Genomic DNA, 13488 nt, shown 5'->3' on the forward strand with positions numbered 1-13488 from the left:
AAACTTTAGGATTTTGATACTGGACATGAAATTTGACATTTTGTCAGCAGTAGCCACCATCTGGAGTGGCCGGAGGCCCAAGGGGGATGTTCCGATAGGGGGACATTTGCGGAACTTTAAAAGGATTGGGGCAATATGGGTATCCGATAACATTTAGAGGATTTTATACTGGACATGAAATTTGAGATTTCGGCAGTAGTGGCCACCACCTGGAGTGGCCGGAGGCCGGGGATGTTCCGATAAGGGGACATTTGCGGAACCATAAGAGTTGGGGCAATATGGGTATCAAACTTTAGGGATTTTGATACTGGACATGAAATTTGACATTTTGTCAGCAGTGGCCACCATCTGGAGTGGCCGGAGGCCCCGGGGGTGTTCCGATAGGGGGACATTTGCGGAACTTTAAAAGTTGGGGCAATATGGGTATCAAACTTTAGGGATTTTTATACTGGACATAAAATTTGAGATTTCGGCAGTAGTGGCCACCACCTGGAGTGGCCAGGAAATTCGGGATGTTCCGATGGGGGACATTTGCGGAACCATAAGAGTTGGGGCAATATGGGTATCAAACTTTAGGGATTTTAATACTGGACATGAAATTTGACATTTTGTCAGCAGTGCCCGCCATCTGGAGTGGCCGGAGGCCCCGGGGGTGTTCCGATAGGGGGACATTTGCGAAACCATAAAAGTTGGGGCAATATGGGTATCAAACTTTAGGGATTTTGATACTGGACATGAAATTTGACATTTTGGCAGTAGTGGCCACCACCTGGAGTGGCCGGAGGCCCCGGGGATGTTCCGATAAGGGGACATTTGCGGAACCATAAGAGTTGGGGCAATATGGGTATCAAACTTAAAGGATTTTGATACTGGACATAAAATTTTACATTTTGTCAGCAGTGGCCACCATCTGGAGTGGCCGGAGGCCCCGGGGGTGTTCCGATAGGGGGACATTTGCGGAACTTTAAAAGTTGGGGCAATATGGGTATCAAACTTTAGGGATTTTGATACTGGACATGAAATTTGACATTTTGTCACCAGTGGCCACCATCTGGAGTGGCCGGAGGCCCCGGGGGTGTTCCGATAGGGGGACATTTGCGAAACCATAAGAGTTGGGGCAATATGGGTATCAAGCTCAAGGGGTTTGTGTGTTGTGTCTTTAACACATGGTTCAGAATGACTCTTTGTAATAAATTTTATTGTTTGCAAAATATTTCTTGAAAATTGTTTAATGCCGAAAGTTTAACAGAAAATTGATGAAATTTCGTGATTGATTTTGTGGTTGATTTTGTGGCCAAGAAACGCAAATATTAAAAACTCTAAAAATTTCATTTACTTTTGTGTCCGAAGTTCTTCGTCATGATGGTTATGCCTGTAGGATTACCACTGCACCTTTTTTTAGGAGAGACATACCATCCTGCATTTTTCGTGAGTCTTTTTGTCACATTTTAGGCTATTTTCACAAAAATTTTGAGCGAAAAAAAAATCGTGACATCACCTTAAAATTTAACTTTTAAACTTAGAAATTAAAAAATCTCATAGAATTGTCGTGTATTTTTCTTTCAGTGTATTTTTCAAAAATCCCGTCTAATTTCCTACAAGTTTGTCTTTGACCACTTTTGGATACGATGTAACGGCTTAGAGGTACAGCAATATTTAATTTACAAAATACAAAAATATTTAAATAACTAACACCCTTCTCAAATGTCATTATCGAGTGAAACTGGCTCCATATACACATAAATGGCTTATATAGGCCTAGGATAACATGTCTAAAAAGTTTCATTGAAATCGGAGAGGGTCGGGTACAAAAGTACCAGAAAAATCCTGATTTGAGCTGGAATTGCTCAAAATAAAAAAATACTCAATAAAAAATAACACTCACCTAGTTTCGAATCACGCAAACATCAATAATATCAGGTTGCATGATAAGCTCGAAACTCATATTGGAATTCAAGAAAATTTAGGTATTTAAAAAAAATATTTTGGGAATGTTTATGAGTACTAACGTCATGATTCGAATTCCCAGACGCTTCGAAACCCGGAGACCTCAACTTATTTTATCAATTATTAGGATATAAGTTCGCATTATGAATGTCAAAACTGTGTTATTTGATTAGTTCTAACATCAACTTTCGTTTAAAGTTTGTTTGAACGCTGTATTTAATGCAAAAAAAAAAATGAAATGAAATATAATTATAAGTTTACCAAAAATGCGAAACATTTCACTGAAAAATTTCAATTTATGTTTTTGGTTTCCTTTAATTCTAGCAAATGTTTATATAAAATATCTATTGTTTTGGTGTTAACAGCTAATTTGAGACCTAAAGAATGCAATTCACTAAAATTTCAGTCCAAATTTGGGTGATTCATAAGCAAAATCGAGTGTCCGGAATTCAAAGCAAAAGTGTCCGGATTTCCAATCAGCTTTTATCAGTGTCGGGGATTCGAAGCAAAACAAGTAATTTTAATTTTGAAATTCTGATGCAAAAATGTTGGAAAAGACATATTTTGCATGCATTCTTTAAAAACTGACGGTTTATACTACATCCTCATGACATTTCTACATTTCCAACTTATTACATGATTTTTTTGCCAGCTACAACAAAAATGATATGCTACTATGTGTCCGGATTTCGAATCATGGCGTTATATAGTATAAATACTTTTAATCTTGCTTCATATTCAATGAATGTGTAATAATTCAAAGATATCAAATACTTAAAAGATTTTGTCTGAATAATGTTATTATAAATTATAAATTATAAATAAATTATTGAATATATCTTCGTCTATCGCTGTTGAATGATAAGGTTATCGTTAACAAGATTTATTTTGAAATCTTCATATTGTAATTTTTTGACAAAAAATATCATGCATTCAGAATAATTTCGATAAATACATATCCTCCCATGTCATATATGTTTATTGTTTATTCGTCAAGCTTATGTAGACTACTTACAATTTTCTTTCATACTAGATATTATTTCTATTGTACAGTGCTTCTGCCATGATACATACCATACCATACCAATCAGCTTAGAACACCATACGCGGTGCCCGTGCTGTATCAAGAAGGTTGTTCCATGTTGCTCGGTTCTGGGCTGCAGCTCGCCAGTCTCCTAGGTTGCAGATCTTTCTTAGGTCCGCCTCGATCTGATTTCCCCATCGTGCACGCTGTGCTCCTGCTCTTCGGCCTGTGCCGCCATCCGGTCGCGCGCGGTCAAAGAGCATCCTGACAGGATGGTCTTCGTCCATCCTCGCGACATGGCCGGCCCACCTGAGCCTCCCGATTCTCGCCAGGGTGACGATGGTCGGTTCTCCCAGCAGCGCGTGCAGTTCGTGGTTCATGCGCCTTCGCCACTCGTTCTGAGCTGTACGTACTCCACCGTAGATCGTTCGCAGCACCTTCCGTTCGAAAACTCCAAGGGCTCGTTCGTCCTCTTGGCGCAGCGTCCAGGTCTCGTAGCCATAGAGGGCAACCGGTCTAATCAGTGTCTTGTACAGGGTCAGCTTCGTGGCGCGTTGCACTCGATCAGATGTCAAGGTTTTCCGTAATCCAAAGTAAGCGCGATTCGCGGAGTGGATACGAGTCCGGATCTCTAAGCTGGTGTCGTTGTCGGCCGTTACCAGCGATCCCAAGTACACGAATTCACTCACCTCCTCCAGCACATCGCCATCCACAGCTAAAGGGGTGAGTCTTGGGGGGTCAACGTCCTTTGAGCCCCTCCCTTTCATGTACTTTGTTTTCGTCGTATTCATGGCCAATCCAATTCGTCTTGCTTGCGTCTTTAAGGCGGTGTAAACCCTTTTCACCGTCTCTAGGTCTCTCGCTATAATGTCAATGTCGTCCGCATAAGCAAGTTGGACTGTCCTGTTGCAAATCGTGCCTCTCGTGTCTACACCCGCTCTTCGCACAACTCCCTCAAGTCCGATGTTAAACAGCGCATTGGATAAGCCGTCACCTTGTCGTAACCCTTGCTGCGATTGGAAGGGGTCCGCTAGCTCCCCTGCCACTCGTACGTGACACATCACACGATCCAAGGTAGCCTTGATCAGCCGAGTTTTTTTGTCCGGAAATCCGTTCTCGTGCATGATCTGCCATAGCTGTTCGCGGTCGACTGTATCGTACGCTGCCTTGAAATCGATGAAGATGTGATGTGTGGGCACGTTGTACTCACGGCATTTCTCAAGGATCTGCCGGAGCGAGAAAATTTGGTCCGTGGTGGCCCGAGCGCCAGTAAACCCCGCTTGATAGGGGCCCACGAACCTCCGTGCGTACGGTGTCAGCAGACGGCAGAGGATCTGGGAGAGGATTTTATAGGCCGCGTTGATAAGCGTGATGCCGCGGTAGTTGCCGCAGTCCAGCTTATCGCCCTTTTTGTAGATGGGACACACGACACCATCCATCCATTCTTCTGGTAGTTTCTCCTCCCTCCAGATCTTAGAAATCACCAAGTGGATCGCCATCGCCAACTGCTCTCCTCCATATTTGAAGAGCTCACCGGGTAACCGATCTTTACCGGCGGCCCTGTTGTTCTTCAGCTGCCTGATCTCCTTCTTCACCGTCTCCAGGTCAGGTGCCGGGAACTGTTGGTCAGCAGCGGGCGGTCCAAGTTGGGCTTCAAAGCCGTCTCCATGCGCTACATCGCCGTTGAGGTGCTCGTTGAAGAACTGCTGCCACCTGTTCAACACCTCGCCTTTGTCCATAAGAAGGTTTCCCTCGGCGTCCCGACAAGTGTTGGCTTGCGGCGCATAGCCTTTGCGGGACCGGTTAACCTTCTCGTAGAACTTTCGCGTCTCGTTCTGTCGGAACTGCTGCTCCATTTCGGCGCGATCGCGATCTTCCAGCTGGCGCTTCTTGAGCTTGAAGACCGTTCTCTGCTGTTTCAGCGCTTGTTTGTATCTGGCCACGTTCTCATCAGTTGCAGCTCTCAGCTTCACCGCATAAGCTGCTTTCTTCTCGTCAAGTAGCCGCTGGCACTCCTCGTCGAACCAGCGCTGCTTTCCAACTCGGACCGTACTACCTAGCGCGGCTTCAGCGGCACTGCCGATGGCCGAGCAAATTCTGCTCCATCCATCGTTGAGCGAGGCAGCGCCGAGTTCCTCCTCCGTTGGCAGGCTCGCTTCCAGCTGCTGCACGTAGTGCTGAGCCGCAGCCGTGTCCTGCAGCCGCTCGGTGTTGAACGGCGGTGGGAGCCGGGTCCGTCGTCGGTGGTACGTCGTCGACAGTTTTGAGTGCATGCTTGCACCCACCAGGTAGTGGTCCGAGTGGATGTCCGCACCGCGGTACGTGCGGATGTTCCGTATGTCCGAGAAGAATCGGCCGTCGATGAGGACGTGGTCGATTTGTGTTTTTGTTCGTTGGTTAGGCGATGTCCAGGTGACTTTGTGGATGTCTTTCCGGGGGAAGAATGTGCTCCGTACCACCATACCGCGGGAGGCTGCGAAGTTGATGCACCGCTGGCCGTTGTCGTTGGTGACGGTGTGCAGGCTGTTCGGCCCGATCACCGGCTGGTACATCTCCTCCCTTCCTATGCGGGCGTTCATATCTCCGATGACGATCTTGACGTCCCTCTGCGGGCAGCTGTCGAACTTCTGCTCCAGCTTCGCGTAGAACGCTTCCTTCTCGGCATCGGATGATTCCTCGTGTGGGCAATGTACGTTGAAGATGTGATAGTTGAAGAAACGGCCTTTAATCCTCAACCTACACATCCGGTCGTCGATCGGCTCCCAATCTATCACACGACTCCGCATCTTGCCCAACACTATGAAGCCGGTTCCCAGCTTGTTTTCGGCGGGGTTTGAGCTCGTTCAACAGAGCGTACTCATACCCATCGAAACGTAGCGATCTGCAGTTCCATGTTCCGAGTTTCCAATCGGTGTCCTTTTCGTGCCTAGGTCTATGCCGTTTGTTCCGGATCCTTATTCCTTCTTGATTGTTCGTAATGATTTTGGTTTCGATATGCAGCCGGATTGGGGCTGCGATACCTAGTCTCGGGGTGGGGCTGCCACCTTGAAGCTACCGAGACCCAGCTCCGGGTTTCTCTCGACACCGTAACGGGGGCCTTTCTCACGAGGCCTAACGGCATAGCTACACCCTCCGAAGAGGATGGAGCCCCCCTTCCCTGTCAGCATACTACCATAGTTCCCACCGGGGTTGGTTACCCGATCTCTCCAATGGTTACTAGTATCCCGGCTAGCGCCGCGGGGAGGCCAGGGTATCGGAGTTACTGGACAAGAGGCTAAAGGACCGCTTGGTGGGTCTATTTTATTCCTGTGGTAATCGAAGTACCTATGGTACGCCATGTCCAGTCGTTCGCCAACTGGGGTTATCATGGCTTCTGCCATGATAACCCCAGTTTATTTTTTTTAGCAATGTGAATTTTTTTGGATCAATAGTACGAATTAAACATTATTTTGAATTACTTTTGTTACAAATTGAAGATAATGTAAGTTAATTGAAGTTCATTTTATAAATAAAAATATAATGTCAATAGATTAAAGACATCCTTGAACTTTTAAACTAAAACGACGCTTTTGTACTCCAAAAAATATACCTCATACCAAAATAACTATAACTTTACCTTCCCTGAACTTCTCCAACTATGCGAATCACGATCCGCCGTGCCTATCCCACGTCCCAAAATATTGCCCCTTTGAAGTCATTCCTAGGCGTCGTCCTTGGTAGCGTTGAGTTAGAGTTTGTTAGCAAAAGCTGGCGGGTAAATTTGCGCTTACCTCTACACTGCCCATGTTCGCATAAATGTCCCATATGCAAAAACAGCAAGCTGAGAAAAACGCTAAACAAGTTTGTCCCACACATAAGGCCACGTGTTAAGTTTTCGCGAAAAAACTGGATTTCCTCCTGATTCCTAGAACAAAGTACTGGATGTTATAGGCTCTTTTGAAAGAGCACACGATTTTGAACCAACCTGCATCAATAACTCAAAAGTGACGAAAATGCATATGGGACATTTATGCGATCATGGGCAGTACAGCTACCAGAGAGAAGCCGGTCCAAAAAGGGACGTTCAAGCTGACTAGAGGACCCGAGTCGGTTGGTCCTTTATAAAAAAAAAATGGTTGTTCAGCCACTTTGCCTTTCGGTACTGTATTTACGAGTGTGTGTGTGTGCCAACTCTCGGGGGAAGAATTTTTATGTTTTAATTAAAACAGGCGCCATTTTAATAGTCCTCACAGTTCTACCAGGCTCAAGTCCGGGAACCGACCATGCTAACGCAAGCCAAACTTTTACTACGTGGCTTGTTCTCTTATGACTAGACATAACTAGGTTAGTGTTGAGGAATGCATTCTATGTGAAATTTGTAATTGATCAGATTTTCATTGAAATACTTGATGTAGAGAAAGTGTTCTTGCTTAAATTTGTGACAGATTTGGTGATATTGATTTTGAGAGAAAATTGTTGTTAAGATATTTCAAGACATATTAATTTGATTTTTTTAAATATTAAAAAAAAATTTGATTAGTATTCCTACCAATTTTAAATTTTTAAATCTTTTGATTCTCCCAGAAATTTTGAGAAATTTTCTATTCTTTAGTTGAAATTCTAAATGCTTAATTTGCCATAACCAGCAGTGAATTTTTTTTCACATGTTGACTTCGTGAAGAATTGCTCCAGAGTTATGCTTTTACTGCCCACAAATTAAACGGAGGGTCGGGTTGAACTGCCGTTTGGAGGTAAAACTAGCAACTACTTCTAGATTCAAGTGTTTAATAGAATCCCGTTCATTGTACCGAAGTTACGCAAGAGTAATCAAACCATTTTCCCTTTTTTCTTTATTAACAATTTCCAGGTCGTCCAGGAGTACGAGCGCGCCGTTATATTCCGTCTCGGTCGTTTGATGCAGGGCGGTGCCAAAGGCCCCGGTAGGAACTCATCGTAAAAGCTCCCTGACCTGATTTAACTCTCTTTATTCTCTTCCACCCCACGCAGGTATATTCTTCATCCTGCCCTGCATTGATGCCTACGCACGTGTCGATCTGCGTACCAGAACTTATGACGTCCCACCGCAGGAAGTAAGTTTTCCCAGGCTCTTGCGCAAGTTTTCCCCCGCTTCAAAGTCGCTTCAAACGCGTGTGTTTTTCTTTTAAATTTCTTTCAATCCTTCCCCACCCCCTTCGCCGTCTTCCCGCCAACAACCCCCCCGCGAAACAGGTACTCACCAAGGACAGCGTGACGGTGTCGGTGGACGCCGTCGTGTACTACCGGGTTTCGAACGCGACCGTCTCGATTGCGAACGTCGAAAATGCCCACCACTCGACCCGGCTGCTGGCCCAGACCACGCTCCGGAACACGATGGGAACGCGCCACCTGCACGAAATCCTCAGTGAGCGGATGACCATCTCTGGCAGCATGCAGCTGTCGCTGGACGAGGCCACCGAGGCGTGGGGCATCAAGGTGGAGCGGGTTGAAATGTGAGTGTTTACTGGATACTTGAGCAGTCATTCATTTTCCATATGCTAAACAAAAATATTTATTGCTTCATGCCTTTTGAGCTATGCATTTCTTTCACCATAATTTTTATTGCGACAAATGATAAAATCACGTCTACAAATTTACGACAATGATTCAGGGCTTATAATTATATAACAAATATGAATGAATGGGTACTATAATAGCCCAGAAAAAAATGACCCCCTGCTTCACAAGCGAAAAACGATTTATTGGGTTATTTTAATAATCTGTGTAAATTTTGAGCAAAATTGGTTAAGATTAACCCATTGATACGCGAGACTAAAGTCTGTGAAAAAAATGTGTTTCATACAAAAATTACATTTTTAAATCGCTAATAACTTTTCAGGGTCGAGTTTTACAGCTTTGACGTGTTTAAAAAAGTTGTAAAACATTAAATTTCCAATACTTTTGAGAATATTTAGATGGAAGCAGCGCGCCTTCGAGTATCAATGAGTAAATGTTGACCAATTTTGCTCATATTTGACCCAGAGTCCTAAAATAGCTCAAGGAACAACATTCAGCTTGTGGATCTAGGTTTTGAAAAAAGTCCCATATTCTGGGTACGCTAATGGTTATTTTATTGTGATAACTATTTTATCGAGTTTCTTTTAATTTTATGATTAAAAAAAACAAGAACAGCAATAATTTCATTGTTTAAAATAGAAAAAATAGCATTGGAAATTACATATAAGAATTTAGAGAATAAGAGCTAGTTTTTTTTTTAGTGTGTCACATTCTGATTTGAGTTGCTCATATTTGGATGAAACTTTCAGCGTTTGTTTGTCTAAGCATGGAATAAACTTATCGTCGCTTGTGTGCTATCTTGTGACACGTCTGCTGTCAAAAGATAGGACATGTCACAAGATAGCACAGAAGCGACGTTATATCAAATATAAGCCCTCTACGGTGAAGGGAAGTTGGGTAAATCAGACATTGAAGTTTGAGGTAAAAAAAAATATCTAAAATCTTTAAATTGCTTGCATTTTTGTAAAACTTGATGAATTCCAATACTCTTTTTTACACACCCCTTTTTATTTTTGAGTACATGAGATTTTATTCCAAAAATGGAAAAACTTTATTAATTTTTTTTGTTATAAATAAATTGTATTTTTTTTACATTTTCCGGACTTATATAAATTAACTGTTTATTTTTACCGAGCATTCGGCCAATGACTTATAATTTGCCGAGACTCGGCATATATTTCTGCTGAGCGATTAGTTGTTCTAATTTTACCAAGTACGTCAGTTTCCATAACAAGTTTCTTCTAGGTTGTCAAATTTTCCCAGGTTTGGAATCTCCCAGGAATCGGATTTTTTTCAGAATCCCGGGATATTTTTGAAACAGTCATAAAACCCATAGCCGTATTGTTATACTTACAATTTCGTTTTTTTTTTAATGGAAACATTAAATCACACAAATTCAATGGCATTTCTGTCTGACATTTAGCGAAGAATTGTCTATCCCCACCAAACTTTTCACTTAGAGAGCGTTCTTTTATTACGTAACGCAAAAATCGGAGTTTTAGACCCCCTCCTCCCTCGTAACAAAATTTCCATACAAATTAAAAAAAAATATGGAGCGTTACACGGCCTCCAACCCCCCTCTCCACAAACTGCGTTACGTAATAAAAGAACGCTACCTTACTTGACATTTGCAAACCTACCGATGATTTTTTTTCAAGAAAATCCACCAAAATTGTAAGTAAAACTATAAAGCTCATGGTTTCATTATATTTGATATGGTTTTCAAGCTAAATTTAAAAAAAATTAACTCAATATTATTTAATCTAACCTTAAATCTAAACAAGGACTGCAGTATTAAGATAGCTTAAGAGAAATTCAAAGTGGATTTTATTTTGTGTTTTTGCTGTGCTTAAAATTTTAAATGAACCACAATTTTAAATGTTTAATTCAATAAGTCTTTTCTAAATATATTTCTTTAATTATTTCTTTATAAAACATTACTAAAATAGCTTAAGAGTGTATTTAATAATGTTAGAAAATGCATCAAATAAAATGGCATCCAGTCAATGTTATTTTTTTAGATTTTTTAAGAATTTGATGTTTCATATAAAAACAATTTAAAAAAAACTATTTTTCAGACGCTACCATGAACTAAGGAAAATCTGATTAAGGGCAGAAGATTTTAGATATACAATAGGCATTGGTGTGCTAATTGTTTTTGTCTGTTCCTATTTTAATAAAAATCTATAAAAAAATCTAATCTCATCAAATTAGCACAAAAAAAAACTCCAAAAATCATTTTAGATGTAAAATTGACTTTTATGTCGAAAAAAATTCGTGTTAAAAATACAGTGGACTCTCTGGCTGTCGATCTTCTCGATATCAATATTGCTCCAGCTGTCAATAAAATGTTCAGTCCCTTCAAGAAGATTGCTTTGATTTTCCGTTCTATAATTTGATAACTCCCTCTCTCGACGGTCCCTTCAATATCGACATCGAGAGAGTCCACTGTATTTTAAAAATCAACATTTTTCAGTTGAAGCCAATATAAGTTTGAATTATTCAACACAACTGAATTTTGCATATTAAAAATAGTGTCCATCCTTGTACAACTTTATTTGAAAAGCTGAGAAAATTATACACAATTTGCTTTTTTGGGATAGAATGAAAATGATCTAAAATTAGTTCATTCAAGTTCTACTTAATTGACCCTCAATTTGCAATCGATGATATCTTGGAAACCATTGATCCGATTTACAATGTTAAATAGTGAAACTGGTGTTAAATTTTTTTAAACATATGATTTTATAATGATTATTGAAATCATGACTTACATTTCATTGGGGCCAAAGTGTCAATGGTTTGCATATTATTTGCATATTTGCAATACATCATCGATTGAAAATGTTAGGTAATTAAGGTTGAACTTAACAAAATTTTCTTTCTTTGCATCTCAGCAATCAAAGGTCGGATCAACAATTTCCGATAAAGCAAATTTAATTGAATTTTCTCAGCTTTCGAATATATGTTTTTTTTATTCAAATATGGACAAGAATGAACACAAAAACACAAAAAAAATCAGGTCTTTTGGCTAAATTCCAGAAAACTGCCTGTCTCTGATCGCATGAATGTCCCATATTTATTTTCATCGCTTTTGAGTTATTGATGCAGTTGGTTCAAAATCATGTACTGTTTCAGAAAACCTAAAACATCCAGTACTTTGTTCTAGAAATCAGGAGGAAATCCAGGTTTTTCGCGAAAACTTAACCCGTAGCCTTATGTATGGTACAAATTTCAAATGAGTTTTTCTCAGCTCGTTGTTTTTGCATATGGGACAGTTATAAGAACATGGGCAGTGCACTGCGGTAATACATTTTCGGCCAAGTGCAGTTTTTCTAATGATTTTTCGATTTTTCTATAATAATCTATTTAAACCGTCATCTTTTGTGCTACAATAAATGCCGGTCAAAATTCATTTGACAGTGTTGCCATTTTATAAAGATGAGTTTCGTAAGGAATGCAAAAATAGTAGTTTATGCAACAAGTTGCAAAAAGAGGATTTTTTCAGCACGAGTCGTACATTTATCCAACAAGGTTCACCGAGTTGGATAAATACGACGAGTGCTTAAATAATCAAGTTTTGCAACGAGTTCCATACAACATTTTTTGCAATTCCGAAAAACACCCATTGAGTGAAATTTTAAGTCAAATTTTCATGTATTTTGTCAATAAATCGTTTAAATCAAAAAAATGTTGAAAAGTGTTACTTTTCGATAAAGTGCTGAAAAGTTCAACTTTTCAGCACCCATTTCAGTGCTGAAAAGTAGAACTTTTCAGCATTTATTTTGAAAAGTGTTGCTATTCGATTCTGTTATTTTTGGTACAGAAAAGTAGGCTATTTCGTCGTTCAAGACTGACAGGAAAAGTAAGTAGTTTCACGACGGAATTGCAAAAAAAAACTTTTATTATGAAAAAAATAATGCTGAATCAAAAGTTACTTTTTCCATGAACAGTGATCTTTTTTGCCTTCCTTAGGCATTTTTTTTTTTCATTTTAAATTTTGATCATATTTCCTAGAAAAAGTCTTATCATTAGTTGTATTATCATTCATTAAGAAAATTTTCAATTCGTAAATCATTAATTTGTTCAAGTTCAGCACATGAGCTGTCAAATGAACACAGGTCGAAATTATATGAGCTTTGAACTAGGTGGCACAAAATTGAATTCATTTTACATCATAGCTTTGAAGATAAATTATGAAAAGGGCGATAATCACCTAGAAGTTATTTACATTACAAATTAAGCTTCTGCTAAACACTAATGGGACCATCCATAAACAACGTGGACACTTTTTTTGGAAATCTCGAACCCCCTCCCTCCCCCTCGTGGACAATTGTCCATACAAAAAAAAATTTGCTTACCGGGGGGGCCTTAAAAGTGTCCACGTGGTTTATGGATGGTCCCAATCTATATATATAAAAAATTTCGACGATTTTGTTCGAACGCGAATCAGTTCAATACGGAGCGTCGGATCGAGGTGCTCTTTGTTGCGTTGGGTTTGTATAAGCCCAAGGAAGGTTCTTACGTCAAAAAGTTACAAGTTTGGCCACTCTGGAACCGATTCCGGAAAATCTGTAGATTGTATGGGAAAAGTTACGTAAAATCAAATTTTGATCACAGGAGGCTGAATAAGCAAACAAGCTATACGTCAACAAACAAAAAAAAAAGACAGAACGAAGTTTGTCGGGTAAGGCTCGTAGGATATACAGTCGACTCTCTGGTTGTCAATATCCAAGGGACCGTTGAGGAAGAGAATCATCAGTTTACAGAACGATGCAAAATGAAGACTCGATTGAAAATATTTATTTCTTGATACCCAGCTATGGGAGAGAATCATGGCAACGTCCATCAAACAAAAACAAACTAATGTCAAACACCCTTCAAAGCTTCGTTTCGCCAAGAAAAATGTCTATGCAAGCCATGAAAAAATGAAATTATTGACAACCGGAAGAGATTTTTAAAGCAAATAGAATCCAAAGGACCGT

General features: G+C 40.4%; 1 protein-coding gene across 1 annotated transcript in view; it reads left to right on the plus strand.

The window, feature by feature from the left end:
- Positions 1–13488, plus strand: part of LOC6052885 (band 7 protein AGAP004871) — a 307921-nt gene that overhangs the window by 293411 nt on the left and 1022 nt on the right. The window contains exons 5-7 of the mRNA XM_038262004.1: positions 7818–7890; positions 7958–8040; positions 8180–8439. Coding sequence (XP_038117932.1) covers positions 7818–7890; positions 7958–8040; positions 8180–8439 — 416 coding nt within the window. The remainder of the gene's footprint in view (positions 1–7817; positions 7891–7957; positions 8041–8179; positions 8440–13488) is intronic.

The sequence above is a fragment of the Culex quinquefasciatus genome, chromosome 3 (genome assembly GCF_015732765.1).
Source record: "Culex quinquefasciatus strain JHB chromosome 3, VPISU_Cqui_1.0_pri_paternal, whole genome shotgun sequence".
Taxonomy (NCBI): Eukaryota; Metazoa; Arthropoda; class Insecta; order Diptera; family Culicidae; genus Culex; species Culex quinquefasciatus.